Source organism: Schistocerca americana, chromosome 5, assembly GCF_021461395.2.
Source record: "Schistocerca americana isolate TAMUIC-IGC-003095 chromosome 5, iqSchAmer2.1, whole genome shotgun sequence".
Taxonomy (NCBI): domain Eukaryota; kingdom Metazoa; phylum Arthropoda; class Insecta; order Orthoptera; family Acrididae; genus Schistocerca; species Schistocerca americana.
The window spans coordinates 313,126,999-313,143,298 of NC_060123.1; the positions used below are offsets into that span (position 1 = coordinate 313,126,999).

At 43.4% G+C, this 16,300-nt stretch overlaps 1 protein-coding gene across 1 annotated transcript in view; it reads left to right on the forward strand.

Annotated features, from left to right (window-relative positions):
• Nucleotides 1-16,236, forward strand: part of LOC124616336 (integrin alpha-9-like) — a 180,685-nt gene extending 164,449 nt beyond the window's left edge. The window contains exon 10 of the mRNA XM_047144643.1: nucleotides 16,022-16,236. Within this exon, the coding sequence (XP_047000599.1) occupies nucleotides 16,022-16,236 (215 nt within the window). The remainder of the gene's footprint in view (nucleotides 1-16,021) is intronic.
• The last annotated feature ends 64 nt before the right edge of the window (nucleotides 16,237-16,300 follow it).

Consider the following 16,300-nt stretch of genomic DNA (forward strand, 5'->3'; position numbering starts at 1 on the left):
GGAGAGACGGGTCATATGCAATATGTACAACAACCAAGAGGGAATAATAAGAGTGGACGATCAAGAACGAAGTGCTCGTATTAAGAAGGGTGTAAGACAAGGCTGTAGCCTTTCGTCCCTACTCTTCAATCTGTACATCGAGGAAGCAATGACGGAAATAAAAGAAAGGTTCAGGAGTGGAATTAAAATACAAGGTGAAAGGATATCAATGATACGATTCGCTGATGACATTGCTATCCTGAGTGAAAGTGAAGAAGAATTAAATGATCTGCTGAACGGAATGAACAGTCTAATGAGTACACAGTATGGTTTGAGAGTAAATCGGAGAAAGACGAAGGTAATGAGAAGTAGTAGAAATGAGAACAGCGAGGAACTTAACATCAGGATTGATGGTCACAAAGTCAATGAAGCTAAGGAATTATGCTACCTAGGCAGTAAAATAACCAATGACGGACGGAGCAAGGAGGACATCAAAAGCAGACTCGCTATGGCAAAAAAGGCATTTCTGGCCAAGAGAAGTCTACTAATATCAAATACCGGCCTTAATTTGAGGAAGAAGTTTCTGAGGATGTACGTCTGGAGTACAGCATTGTATGGTAGTGAAACATGGACTGTGGGAAAACCGGAACAGAAGAGAATCGAAGCATTTAAGATGTGGTGCAACAGACGAATGTTGAAAATTAGGTGGACTGATAAAGTAAGGAATGAGGAGGTTCTACGCAGAATCGGAGAGGAAAGGAATATGTGGAAAACGCTGATAAGGAGAAGGGACAGGATGATAGGACATCTGCTAAGACATGAGGGAATGACTTCCATGGTACTAGAGGGAGCTGTAGAGGGCAAAAACTGTAGAGGAAGACAGAGATTGGAATACGTCAAGCAAATAATTGAGGACGTAGGTTGCAAGTGCTACTCTGAGATGAAGAGGTTAGCACAGGAAAGGAATTCGTGGCGGGCCGCATCAAACCAGTCAGTAGACTGATGACCAAAAAAAAAAAGCATAATACTGCTCCCCCCAATCTGCGTCCATGGTGCTCCGCATGTTCCGAGCCGCCGTTGACCTCGATGACGGCGCTTGTGGAGACGACTAGCGACTTAGTATAACAAAAATGTAATTCACCCGAAGAGCCGACACGTTTCCATTGATCGATGGTCGAATTCAAATGGTTTCATGCCCACTGCAATCGTAATTGTCGATGTCGCATCGAACACGTGAGGGTGGTATGCTGCGGAGCCCCATGTTCAACAACATATGATGAACGGTGTGCTCCGAAACATTTCTGCGTGCATCAGTATTGTGCTGTTCCGGCAGAGATGTCACAGATCATAACATACACTCCTGGAAATTGAAATAAGAACACCGTGAATTCATTGTCCCAGGAAGGGGAAACTTTATTGACACATTCCTGGGGTCAGATACATCACATGATCACACTGACAGAACCACAGGCACATAGACACAGGCAACAGAGCATGCACAATGTCGGCACTAGTACAGTGTATATCCACCTTTCGCAGCAATGCAGGCTGCTATTCTCCCATGGAGACGATCGTAGAGATGCTGGATGTAGTCCTGTGGAACGGCTTGCCATGCCATTTCCACCTGGCGCCTCAGTTGGACCAGCGTTCGTGCTGGACGTACAGACCGCGTGAGACGACGCTTCATCCAGTCCCAAACATGCTCAATGGGGGACAGATCCGGAGATCTTGCTGGCCAGGGTAGTTGACTTACACCTTTTAGAGCACGTTGGGTGGCACGGGATACATGCGGACGTGCATTGTCCTGTTGGAACAGCAAGTTCCCTTGCCGGTCTAGGAATGGTAGAACGATGGGTTCGATGACGGTTTGGATGTACCGTGCACTATTCAGTGTCCCCTCGACGATCACCAGTGGTGTACAGCCAGTGTAGGAGATCGCTCCCCACACCACGATGCCGGGTGTTGGCCCTGTGTGCCTCGGTCGTATGCAGTCCTGATTGTGGCGCTCACCTGCACGGCGCCAAACACGCATACGACCATCATTGGCACCAAGGCAGAAGCGACTCTCATCGCTGAAGACGACACGTCTCCATTCGTCCCTCCATTCACGCCTGTCGCGACACCACTGGAGGCGGGCTGCACGATGTTGGGGCGTGAGCGGAAGACGGCCTAACGGTGTGCGGGACCGTAGCCCAGCTTCATGGAGACGGTTGCGAATGGTCCTCGCCGATACCCCAGGAGCAACAGTGTCCCTAATTTGCTGGGAAGTGGCGGTGCGGTCCCCTACGGCACTGCGTAGGATCCTACGGTCTTGGCGTGCATCCGTGCGTCGCTGCGGTCCAGTCCCAGGTCGACGGGCACGTGCACCTTCCGCCGACCACTGGCGACAACATCGATGTACTGTGGAGACCTCACGCCCCACGTGTTGAGCAATTCGGCGGTACGTCCACCCGGCCTCCCGCATGCCCACTATACGCCCTCGCTCAAAGTCCGTCAACTGCACATACGGTTCACGTCCACGCTGTCGCGGCATGCTACCAGTGTTAAAGACTGCGATGGAGCTCCGTATGCCACGGCAAACTGGCCGACACTGACGGCGGCGGTGCACAAATGGTGCGCAGCTAGCGCCATTCGACGGCCAACACCGCGGTTCCTGGTGTGTCCGCTGTGCCGGGCGTGTGATCATTGCTTGTACAGCCCTCTCGCAGTGTCCGGAGCAAGTATGGTGGGTCTGACACACCGGTGTCAATGTGTTCTTTTTTCCATTTCCAGGAGTGTTTATTACTTTACAGAGCGCACTAGCCTCCGAGCCCCAAGTTCTGTGTAGAGTCGTGTACGTCCAACCATTTAGCGTCTAATGGTAGTTTCACTGTCCTTCTACCAGTTACCATAGATGCTCACGACGGTAGCACGTGAACATTCGACCATCTTCGCAGTTTTCGAGATACTCGTTCACAGTCTCTGCGTAATAATTATCTGCCTTTGTCAAAGTCGCTTATCTCAATGGATTTCTCCATTTTCAGTCAATATCTTTGCTAGGGTGAACACCCGCAAGGCCACCAGGCGGCATCCAACGTCGCGGTAGGCAGTGGTCATAATGTTTTGGCTGATAAGTGTATTTTTCATTATTGTTTGTCAATGTGAAGTCTCTGAAATTAATAACACATTCGAAGCCAATCTCAGTCTTTTACGACAGACTGAACAGAAACAAATTCACACGTGTTGAATTTAATTTCGTGTGATTATACTGAATGAATTTTTTTGGAGATTTTGTAGCAGAGATAAACATAGTGACACATGTTAAATATAACTTCATGTTGATAAAAGTGATCGAATGTTTTCGAGATGTTTCAACAGAGAAATGTTGTTGGATGGGAAGATATTTGCCTTCGTAAAGTCACAGCGGAGCCGCGTGGGAGAGCCGCGCTGTCTGGGGTGTCTTGTCACGGTCCGCGCGGCTTCCCCCGTCGGAGATTCGAGTCCTCCCTCGGGGATGGGTGTGTGTGTGTGTCGTCCTTAGTGTAAGTTAGTTGAAGTTAGATTAAGTACCGCGTAAGCTTAGGGGCCGATGACCTCAGCAGTTTGGTCTCATAAGACCTTACCACAAATTTCCAAAGTCACAGCGGCATTCGCGCGATAAGCGGCTTCCTCTTTCTCGCGTAACAGCAGCCAGCGGGCTATGACGCAATGTTTGTAGTCTGCCGGAAGTGACAACAGGCGCAGCAGTGATACTGCAGCGTGCGGCAGCTGCGTAAACCGCTCACGCCCTGTCCTGCGTGAGGAATTTCCCTCGTTATGTGACGCAACCAGTTAAACCAGGCACGGGCAGCATTTGTTGACTCACAGGGCTGATTCACTTACTTACTTAACGGTCCATTCTGCTCAGTCAGCGTACAAAATAAGCGACTTTTACAACTCTTGTTGGACAAACTAATGAAGGAATAAAAGTAAATCTTTTTACACATTATTTATCGATTCCTGGATAACATCTTGATTTTATAAGTATAAATTCAGTCATCTTCAGGTTCTCCCATCCGAGAAGTGAAAGTGTATTTGTCTAAAATAAGGTGTGTCCACGGCGGAAGTTCCGCAATCTGCAAATATTACCTGAAATCGGAAAACAAACAAATTTCTTCATCAATAGTATTTACGCAGGAAGTAATAGCATGGTTGTTCATTAAATTTTACAGAATTTAAAGATGTAGCTTTGTAGGGCATTTTTGGTCACTTTTTTACAATATCTACAAAATAAATTGAAGTAAGGAGGAGTAATTCAGCCAAATTTCAGAAAGATATTATTATTAGTGAGCCAACAATCAATTCCGTCAGCCTGAAATATACTGTATCTCAAGCTTACTTACTTACTCCTTGGTTCAGAATGGTTCAAATGGCTCTGAGCATTAAGGGTCTTAACATCTGAGGTCATCAGTCCCCTAGATCTTAGAACTACTTAAACCTAACTAATCTGAGGACATCACACACATCCATGCCTGAGGCAGGATTCGGACCTGCGAACGTAACGGTCGCGCGGTACCAGACTGAAGCGCCTAGAACCGCTCGGCCACACCGGTCGGCTACTCCTTGTTGCTACAGCCCGGGTTGAGCCTTGGCCTCCTGGACAATCTCCGCCCACTCTTCTCTACTGGCTGTCTTGACACTCCATCTTCTAACCCCCATTTTTATCAAATCCTCCTCCACGTTGCCTCCTCCTTTGTCTGCCCCTTATACGGCGTCCACCTGCTTTTTCTTTGAAAACTTTCTTAATTGTGCTGCTCTCCACCATTGTTTCTACATGTCCCAAGCAATGTAGTCTATTTCTCGTTATTTCTATCACGATAACTAGTTTGTTATACAACTCTCTGATTCCCTTATTATTTATGATTCGCCAAAATTCCCTATAATTCACTGGCCCTAAGTATCTTCCTTTACTATCTCTGCAACGACTCCTCATCATTTTGTGTCTTTGTCCACGTCTCCGAACCATACATCACCACAGGTCTCGCTAGTGTACGATACATTGTGAGCTTCATATTCCTACCAAGGCTTCATGCTTTAAATACTTTAATAAGTACATAGTAGTCCCAGTTAAAAGCTGTAATCCTTGCATGTATTTCTTCTCTCATATCATTAGTCTCAGGTACCAGTGACTCAATATATTTAAAGCTTTCACAGAGTTCAAATTCTTTCCCGTTCGAAGTCATGCTTCTTTCTCCTTCACTATACCTTTTCCTAGATGTTAACATATACTTGATCTTTGACTGATTAATTGTAAACTCCATCTACGCTCTGCATCTTTCTAATTTTTCAAGCTTTTCTTCCAGATCCTGTTTCCTACTGGATAACAAATCAATATAATCTGCATATGCAAGATCCCGCATCACTCTATTAAACAGTATTCCCCAGCGGTGCCGCTTTGTATCTTTATCGCAATGCCTCTCCAAGGCGATATTAAATAGAACAGTGGAGAGCTCATTTCCCTGTCGGAATCATTGGATAACTTCAAATGCCTTTGATAAAGTGCCCTCAACCTTTGTTTTGCATGCTGTTCTTCTCAAAGTCATTTTAACCAGTCTTATTAGTTTTCTGGGTACTCCTGCCTCTTGCATTGCCTTCCAGAGTTGATCCCTCTTGATACTATCATAATCTTGTTTGAAATCAATAAACAAGTGGTGGACATCAATATTGTGCCATTTTTCAAGGATTTGTCCGACAGTAAAAATCTGATTCGTAGCAGATCTATTAGTTCTGAAACCACTCTGGTAGTCTCCTCGATAATCGTCTACATATGTTCTGAGTGTCCACGCCATGATTGTTCCTAATACTTTACATACTATACAGAGCAGTGCAATTCCTCTATAATTCACACAGTCGGCTTTGTCATGTTTCTTATGCGTAGGGCAAAGCATTGCTGTATTCCACTGTTCTGGCAGATTTGCTTTCCGCCATATTTCCACTATAATCTCATGCAAAACCCTTAATAATTTTTCTCCACCATATTTTACAATTCCCGCTGTAATGTTGTCTTCTACCTGAGCTTTGTTGTTTTTAAGAGTCTTGATACTAGTTTTAACTTCTTCCAGCGTAGGTTGCTCGACGGATTCCTGGTACTCCTCTGTTTACTTCCATATACTGTAAGTAGGCTGTTTATGTAAGTAGGCTGTTTATGTTTTCTCTATGTAAGTAGGCTGTTTATGTTTTCTCTATGTAAGTAGGCTGTTTATGTTTTCTCTATGTAAGTAGGCTGTTTATGTTTTCTTATTGGCAACGTTACGTAGCGCTCAATATGAAAATCACTGGCTGTGCTGTGTGCAGTCTGTGGCTAGTTTGCATTGTTGTCTGCCATTGTAGTGTTGGGCAGCGGCAGCTGGCTGTGAACAGCGCGTAGCGTTGAGCAGTTGGAGGTGAGCCGCCAGCAGTGGTGGATGTGGGGAGAGTGATGGCGGAGATTTGTAATTTGTCATAAACTGCTATATTTATATATGATGATATCAAGGTAAATACATTGTTTGTTCTCTATTAATATCTTTCATTTGCTAACTATCCCTATCAGTAGTTAGTGCCTTCCACAGTTTGAATCTTTTATTTAGCTGGCAGTAGTGGCGCTCGCTGTATTGCAGTAGCTTGAGCAGCGAAGATTTTTGTGAGGTAAGTGATTTGTGAAAGGTATAGTTTAATGTTAGTCAGGGCCATTCTTTTGTAGGGAATTTTGAAAGTCAGATTGCGTTGCGCTAACAAAATATTGTGCGTCAGTTTAAGGACAGTCCTGTATAGTTGTTCAAAGGGGACGTTTCAATACACCTCTTCTACCATGGCAGCATCAACTTCACCTTCGTTTTCCATTCTGTATTCAATAGTTCACTAAAATACTCCACCCATCCATCTAAAATCTGATCTTTTACTCCAAACAGATTTCCGTCCTTATCGTTACAAAAAACTGCTCTGCATTGAAACCCTTTCCTTATACCTTTCACCCTCATATAGAATTTGCACAAGCTGACGGAATACATTCGGAGCATACTTAAAAAGATATCAATCTGAAATTTGGCTTAATTAGTCCTCGGGCATGTCCGCAAGGAGTAATAAGCCAATTTTTTCATTTTAATTTATTAATTAGTTACTGCAAAGAACGTGACGAAAAACATACGACAAAACTACATCTTTGTTTCAAACGTCTGCCATTTTATAATTTTTCACGTTTCACAAACTGTGCAGCTACTTCGTGCGCAATGTTCTATAGATTAAGAAAAATTGTTTGTTTATTATATTTCAGGTAAGATTTGCAGGCTGCAGGACGTCCTTGGCCGACACACATCATTTTGGACAGAGCAATTTCCACTCGTAGGACGGGGGCTTAATGAGAGCTGGCTTCCTTAAACAAACAAAAAAAATGTTGACCAAGAATCAATGAATAATGTGCAAGAAGATATACCTCATTAGATTTTCCAAGAAAATCGTAAAAGTCGCTTATTTTGTAGGCTGATTGAGGAGTATGGAATCTTAAGATCGCGGGCGGCCTCGTAGCACAACAGCAAATCTCCTTGCGCATTAAGTCAAATGTTTTTCGGTAACGCATCAGTATGAATGGCACCCATTTCTTGACTCGCCATGCCGGCAAATTACGCCTCAAAACACACGTTTTTAGAGTACATTCAATTTATGTTCATCCCGTCTTCAGTTGTTTACATTTAATTAAGCATCGTGAACATTGTTTCTTTACTTACAAAGTTTTACGTTAGCTGTCTCAAAAGTCTCTGTTACAAAATCCTGCAACGCCATCAATGACAAAACAATGTTCACGACACTTAAGTGTACGTGTGCGTGAATTCCTAAGGAACCGACTGCTGAGGTCATCGGTCCCTAGAATTACACACTACTTAAACTAACTTATGCTAAGAACAACACAAACACACACACACACACACACACACACACACACACACACACATGCCCGAGGAAGGATTCGAACCGCCGGCGCGGGTGGCCAAATACTTAAGTAAACGTAAACATATGAAGATGGGATGCCAGGCATCTTGAAGTGTTATCATGGAAAAATAAGCGTGCATAAAAGCAACTGGTTGCAGGCAATTCATTATACGAGGGCTGTTTGGAAAGAAAGGACAGATCAAGCGCGAAATGGAAAAACATCGTGTAAATCCGATGAGCTCTCCACAGATGTGTTGGGTAGTGTCTCAAGTATGCGCATCGATCACCTAACGTCGCTCTGTCCAGTTCCGAGCGCACAGTGAGCACATAACGATGCCTAGAAAATAGTGTCTCCCGGCAAGTATGTAAGGCTGGTGAGAGATTTTGCCTGATGTCAGGCAGCGCACATAACATAACTGTCATGCGTTTCCTACTTCATGAAAATTCTCGACCGGACTCTGCAGGAGCAATGAAATGCTCCTACGCCGTTTTCGACGACATGTGTTGGATCACTCGCAATACATCCCTTAACTGGTTCCCTCTGAGTTTCATCTCTGCTCACATGAACTGCTGGCTATGAGACAACATTTTGACACAGACAACGTGCTGTAGACCAGCGTAGAGAATTGGCGGAAAACACAGACGGCTGGCTTACATACGACAAATGTTTAACTTCGAGCGTCGGCTACATAAAGAAGTAGCTACAAGGTGTATCTATCCGTTGCAAATAAAACAGTTTTGATTTTAACAGTGGTTTCCATTTCGCAACCGATCGGACCTTACTTCTCGAAAAGCCGTTGTAAATTACCTTCAGTTTAAACGGTTGCAGTGTTCTAATATTCTCTCGCTCTCTCTCCCACGAATTTCTTCCGCGAGTCTGACTGAAACCAGTCGTGCACCGGATATCCAGACCGCGGGCCGCCGGTTGCCTACCCCCCCCCCCCCCCCCCCCCGAAAAAACCAACCTTCTTATTCTTTGCGTTCAGTTCTTATGAAACATTAAAAATACTATTGTACGTATGGCGATATTTCCCTCGTTTCCATATTGCGGAGTGCACAACAATGTGCCAGATTGCTTAGGTCCTTACATACTGCAAAACAGTATTCTGGAATTTCATCTCTGAAATGGTAATCATGAGAGAACTTAACAGTTTATCCAAAATGGCGACAAACGGTAGAATGCGCTGTAAATCTGAACGACTCCTTTTCTCCAAAAAGGCGCCTTCATACAGAAAATGTCTTCCTTTGGGTCGGTTGACGCCCAGGCAGGATGGGAAACCTGTGAGGAATAGAGGTATTATCTGCTTCCTGTGGTCAAGTAGGTAGAACTTGACTGCTGCCTTTCTCAGCAGTTTGCAGGAAACCTATTTTTTGACACCAGAGGCGAAGTAATTAGCACTGTCATAAAAAAAGCCCTGTCTGCAGCCATCTCGCCCCTTCTTCCTTTTGTTTGAGTATCCAATTTTTCTTTGACAGAAAAATCTGCAAGTAAAGTTATGTACATATCGAAACACGAGAGAAATGCCAGAAGTTAGGTCTCCTGTATTTTTACTTGTACAAACAACCGTTTATTTTCTGTGATAGTTACATCATTTTAAATGCTGAACAATACTTTATTGTTTTACATAATCAGTCAAGGTTTGGTTGCAGATCGATGGCTTGACGGGCGACGTGTGGGCGAGCGTTGTTATTTGAATTGCATACGCCTTTTGAGGGTTGAATAACACTTGGGCGGTTTTTTGTTCTACTGATTTTTATTTGTATGAACTAGTTTTCGGCTTATTAGGCCATCTTCAGATAACTGCTGGCTATTGTTTACAAGGAGCTTGTGTTCTTACGAACCAGACATTCTGGACTAAAATACAACACACTTACATACGATCTTTAGTTGTGGTATTGTCTTTGGAATTGTCAAACGGGCCTTTTGACATTCTGTTGCGTAAAACTGTTCTTTAACATAAAAAATCACATTTTATGGTTTGTCAGTACCATGTATGACAATAATTATAAATATTTACAATACACATTATAACAAATTTACAATTTTTGGTATTTGTTGTGAGCAGTTGCACTGGACATTAATTGTTGGTTGTACAACAGCGATGTTTTCTTTGGCGGTTACATTTTGTTATTAGAAAATTGTGCATTAATGTACACCAAATATTACATTGTTACAGTTGAGTTACAGTTAGGAATGTAAACACATAAGGGATATTACATTATATTGGGGTGTGAATTTGTTTATTATTGGAACACTTTGTGGTTAGTAGCAGGTTTACTGTATTGTGTAAAGTTTAAGAGTGGTGATGGGCTCAGTTCCAATTGGTCATTTAGGACCGGCTGGGGATTTAGGGCTAAGTGTTTGTTAATTTCAAGTGCTTCTAGTAGGCTGAGTTTTCTGGCTTTGTTGGCTATATGTAGCACTTCTATGTGTGTTAGATATTTGTGTCCTTCTTTGAGCACATGTTCAGCAAAGGTGGAGTCTGATTTATTTAATCTCCAGCTGCGTTCATGTTCAGTCAGCCTTATTGATATGGCCTAGCCCGTTTGACCAATGTACAGTTTATTGCAGTCAGTGCAGGTTATTTTGTAGACCCCACTGTTGCTTAGTTTATCTGTTTTGTCCTTGCCGTTGAATCGGAGAGTAACTCTGTACCTCTTGCATAAAATGATGTTTTATAGTTTTGGGCTTTCTGATGTGTTGGTAAATGTGCCAACACCTTGTAGATAAAGGAGGCCGAAAGGCACGCTATCTAACGCAGACGGGCGTGAATTCTGGAACAGGATAAGTAGTGAATTCTAATAAGAAAAGTATGCAGCTCCTCGAATACTTATCTTTTATTCACTTCTGCGGTACATCGCTCTTGATAATACAAGTGAGACTCTCTCCCGATATGGTTAATGGCGCCTTGCTAGGTCGTAGCCATGGACTTAGCTGAAGGCTATTCTAACTGTCTCTCGGCAAATGAGGGAAAGGCTTCGTCAGTGTAGTCGCTAGCAAAGTCGTCGTACAACTGGGGCGAGTGCTCATCCGTATCTCGAGACCTGCCTTGTGGTGGCGCTCGGTCTGCGATCACACAGTGGCGACACACGGGTCCGACATGTACTAAATGGACCGCGGCCGATTTAAGCTACCACCTAGCAAGTGTGGTGTCTGGCGGTGACACCACACTTTCAGTGGTTTGGCTAGTTTGTCTGATAGCTTACCTAGATATGGTATAGTGCACCAGTTGGTTTTTGGTGTAGTTATTATTGCAGAGGGGGCATAAATGTAGGGCAAGATTTTCCTTCTTTGTTTCTTGTGCAGGATTTTGTAAACTAATTCTGGGTTATAGCCATTGTTATATGCAGTGTATTTAATGGTGTCTACTTCTGTTTGGAATTTCTGTTTCGACACTGGATGTGACGCGGTGTACCATGGAATGGAAGGCTGCATGTTTGTGTGTTATTGGGTTTTGTGAAAATGAGGGTATTATTGTGTCTGTTGTTGTGGGTTTTCTGTGTTTTGAAAGTGTGTGTATTTGTGGTGATATCTATGTTAAGGTCTAAAAAGTTAATGGATTTTTCACCTAGCTCCATGGGGAATTGTACGCCTTTCCTTAAAATTTCTCTTCTCCTGATCTGAATTGTTCTTATGAGTTTCTTCAGTGTGACACAGTATCTGTCAGCGCTGGTTGTTGTCCCAACAGGCAGAAAGTCGACCAACAGTAGTACCGTCCGGGACTAAAACACAGCTGTAGTGACTTTACCAAGAGACTGTGTTTATTTGAATTTTCGCGGCTTGGGCGAAGAGGGATCCTGCCACTCGTATGACTGTTGGTTTGTCTCTGGTGTAAAGTAGAAAGCTGAGGTTGCGGCCCGTCGTGACAATGGACTCCAAAAAATTGTTCTTTTCATCTCCAAAGAGGCGAAGAAGTTCGCGAGAACAGTGAATTTGTTGCTGCTTGTGATGTCCTGTCAGCATAAGCGGTACCAATCTTGCAGATACTTTCCTATTTTGCAACTTTTACTTTAAAATCCTATGGATGGAGCTTCGGGAGACCTCAGGAACCAAAATGCAGAGAACATCCAGAATTATGCTCCGATATTTACGCGTGGTTTCCTCCACCTTCGCAAGTGTCTTGTCGAGAAATGACGGCCCATCGCTATTTTCTGCTTCGTGGATTTCAGTTAAGACCTCCTGTAAAGTCTCTACACCACTTACGAACATTTTTGACATCGATGCACGGCTGCCATTAGACGTCTGGCAATTAGTGGTGAGCTTCAACCGGTTTAATACCTTTTTCGTCCAAAAATCGAGTAATTGAACGAACTTGGCACTTGGTGGTATCGTTCAACGGGAGCTCCCTTTTGAATAATTGCCACACCAAGACAGAGGATGCGAGCGTGTTTGTACGAAGTGGCTACAAAAAAAAAAAGCGGGACTGTGCTGTCACAGAGTAAGTACGCATACGCCAAAGGTGAAGCATGAAGCCAGTCGAATGCGGTATCTCTGGTGTCTGCAGAGAACTCAGTGTGGTCGCAGCCTTCGTTCGCGTAAGAGCTGTTGTTCTGTTTTTCCGGAAAAATGATAAATATAATAACAGAGAAACGAATCGTCGTGAAGTTTCACATGAATCTTGGAAACACTTCTGGTGAAACCTAATTTTTACTAAAAGAAGTGTATGGCGAAGACTGTTTATCATGAACACGAGTTTTTAAGTGGTTCGAGCATTTCAAAGATGGCCGATAAGACGCTGAAGATGACTCACGTCCGGGACGCCTCTCAACATCAAACAGGGATGAAAATATTGAAAAGTAGGTAATCTGATTCGATCTGACCGTGTGTTGAGTATTCGGTCGATTGAAAAAGAATACATAAGACAAGTTTCAGATAACCATTTTAATGTGAGAAAAGTGTATGCAGAACTGGTGCCGAAAATTCTCGTGGTGTAACAAAAAGAAGCCTGAGAAAATATTTGTACTAACACTTTGAATACCATTGAATATGATCCCGATTTCTTGGAAAGAGTTATAACATGTTTTTCTCTTATGATCCAGAAATTAAGCACCAATACATGTACTGGGAGGACCCAAGTTCACAGAGAGCGAAAAAAGCTCGAATGAGCAAATCAAGATTCGAAGCGACGATGATGTTTTTCTCCATATACGAAACAGCAAATATTGTATATCTTTACTGAGTTCCTGAAGGCCAAACTATTAACCAACTTTACTAACTAGAGGTTATTGTTCAACTCCGAAAAGAAGAAAAACAAGTCATAGACTCTGCATCAAGGTAACGCACCTGCTCATACAACACTGTCTGTTAAGAGGTTTCTGGCGAAATACAGCATCCCAGTGTTAAACCACTCACCTTACTCGCATGACTCAGCGCCTTGTGAGTTTTACCTAATCCCCAAGGTCAAATCTGCTTTAAAAGGAACAAGATTTCAGTCCGTTGAAGGAGTGAAAGGAAAAACGACACGCGTAATCAAAGAGCTCACAGAGGAAGACTTCCAGTACTGTTTCCATCAAAGGAAAATTCGCCTGTAGCGTTGTAGGGGTAGAGGGGGTAGTAGTATTTTGAGAGTGACAATAACTAAATATATATCTTTCATAAATAAAATGTTTTACAGCAACAGCTCCGTTATTCTATAGGCACACCTCGTATTTGGAAGTGGAGGTAGCATCACTCACAACACCGTGGTGAAGAATCTATTAACCCTGTGGAGCATAGCAGCCGCTACAGGGGAGAGCTGTTAGTGGTTGCATCTTTGGCGTTTTCAGACATTCCTGAGGCTGAAAATACACACAGTCCACTGCAGTGGGCACTCCCTGCTGTTGTTGTACCCTGCATGCATTTGTAGCCTCAAGGTTGAATGAAAACATCAGAGAAGTGGCCATTAAAAACTGTCCACTGCAGAGACAATCATTCACCACAGGGTTAACAGTATGTTTACAAAAAAAAAAGGAGACCTTTTCTTGAGGCTGCTCTCGAAAAAATAATATTAAGAAATGAAATGCACCAAAGCGTTATTTGTAACTAGGGGATCAATTTTCCGTAGGAACATAAATCTAGCTTTAATTAAGGGGGAACGTTCATGAAACGCACCGAAAATGTCAATTTCCAGTTTATTTTTTTATTTATTAGTAGAACTTGTGGACAATAAGTTCCCAAGCCTTCAACGATGAAACCACATCCAAAGTGCCTGAAAAATAATGACATGTGTGACACGATATTCTTGCCGCGCCCACTTTTTGAAGCAACACTTCAATACTAGCAACGGATCCGTGGATTACTTTCAAGTCAAGCTGCACGCGATACATCTAGAGGGCTGTGATATATGCTCTTTGGTTTTAAAGATCATCTGTGACTCTGTTCCGTATCTAAGAAATAATAACAAATCAGCTGCTCTGTTTGTGAAGAAGGAATTCTTGTTTTGCCAGAACCTATCTAGTGTAAATGACGTGAAAAGTGCAATATGGGCTACATATTGCCATATGGTGTCGACGAATGAACATCGCAATCATTATCTCTGCCACATTAAAATGGTTCAAATGGCTCTAAGCACTATGTGACTTAATAGCTGAGGACATCAGTCCCCTAGACTTAGAGCTACTTCAACCTAACTAACCTAAGTACATCACACACATCCATGCCCGAGGAATGATTCGAACCTGCGACCGTAGCAGCAGCGAGATTCCGGACTGAAGCGCCTAGAACCGCTCGGCCACACAGGCCGGCTGTGCCACAAGGAGAGGCTTCCATATTGTATCCTGCATGTTGTCACCCCCACGCACAGGTTTCTGGCCGATCCTGAACTTCTTAAAATGTGCGTTCACGGCAAAACCCCGAATGGAAATGAGTCTCTAAATTCACTTATATGCCCTAAAACCATATTTTCGTGTGCTACATCTGTTAGATTTGCAACTTATGATGAGGTTCTTGTATATGACGTAGAGAGGATGAAGGTATTAGAGAGAATGGGGTGTAAGACAGAAAATTACACTCAAGATATCTTGAGAAAAGTAGATTTACAACGTCTCTCAGCAGCTGGAATGTCTGTTGAAGGCCAGGTAAAGGAAAGAATGCATAAAAGAAGAAACCAGAAGAGAAGCCTTGAAGAGAAAGAGGTCTCCTATGTACAAATCTGGGACCCTCGAGGAGTGACATCAATGTTAGGATGAATTTTAAAATGCATTTCCTGAAAATTAAAGTTTTATGTACGTTTTTCTCTGAATCTATGACGGCTATAATTACGAAGTTTTGTACATTTCTTTCTATAAAGCCAATAAATGTTGTGCCAAGAGTAAAATTTGAAATTCTCAGTGTGAGCCGAGATATGGGACAAAGAGCTTGGAATTTTCCTTATGTTTTATATTGTACTTACAGAATCACAATTAAAAAATCATTGAAATTCTTCAATTCGATATATTCAAAACAATTCATGATAGGAGCTTACTATACGCAAAGACACTAAGCAGAGAAAATTTTGTAGAAATCTCTTGAATAGTATCTGAGGAAAGACACATATATTATTTTTTGAAAATAAAACATTTAAATTCTATAAAGAAAGTTAAATATATATAATCCAAAAGGTGATCATGATGTTCGATCTGTGGGGCGCTCAACTGCGCAGTCATCAGTGCCCATACGAAGTCGCAATCTTTACACAGTCCAATCTAACCACTTACACGATTGATGATGATGAAATGATGAGGACAACACAAACACCCAGTCCCCAGGCAGAGAAAATCCCCAACCCGGCCGGGAATCGAACCCGGGACCCCGCGATCCAGAGGCAGCAACGATAGCCCATATACTACGAGCTGCGGACTTATATTTCAACGAACTATACAGTAAAATTTGTTAATTTCATGTAAAGCATGGTACTGAATTTTATTGATGTATCTTCAAATTGTGGATTTGGTGCATGTTTTACACAGTATGTGTTTTTCATGGACATCTCTTTGTCTGTTATTTGACCTCCCTCGAGCGCTCATGTGCGCGACTTGGCACGTGGCGAGACGGGCTTCACCTGTAGTGTCTCAAAATGGACGTCTACGCCATTCGTTATAACTTTCGACTAGCCGCTTGACGACTGGAGAGCGTAAAGTTTTGTGGTGCGGGCGATTGCAGACGTGGCGGTGGGTGCGCCGTACGGCGATCAGGGCGGCAGCGTGTTCGTGTACCTGGGCAGCGGCGACGCTCGGCGCATGGGCCGTCTCCTGGGCCCCCAGAGGCTGCCCAGCTCCGGCCACCCGGCGGCCACGCAGCCCGGCTTCGGCATCAGCGTCGCTGGCGGCGTCGACGTCGACGGGAACGACTATGTCGGTGAGTATCACGTCTGCTAATATAGAATGAGGTGATAAAGTTCCTGGTGTAGCGATATGCACTTATACAGATGGCAGTAGTATC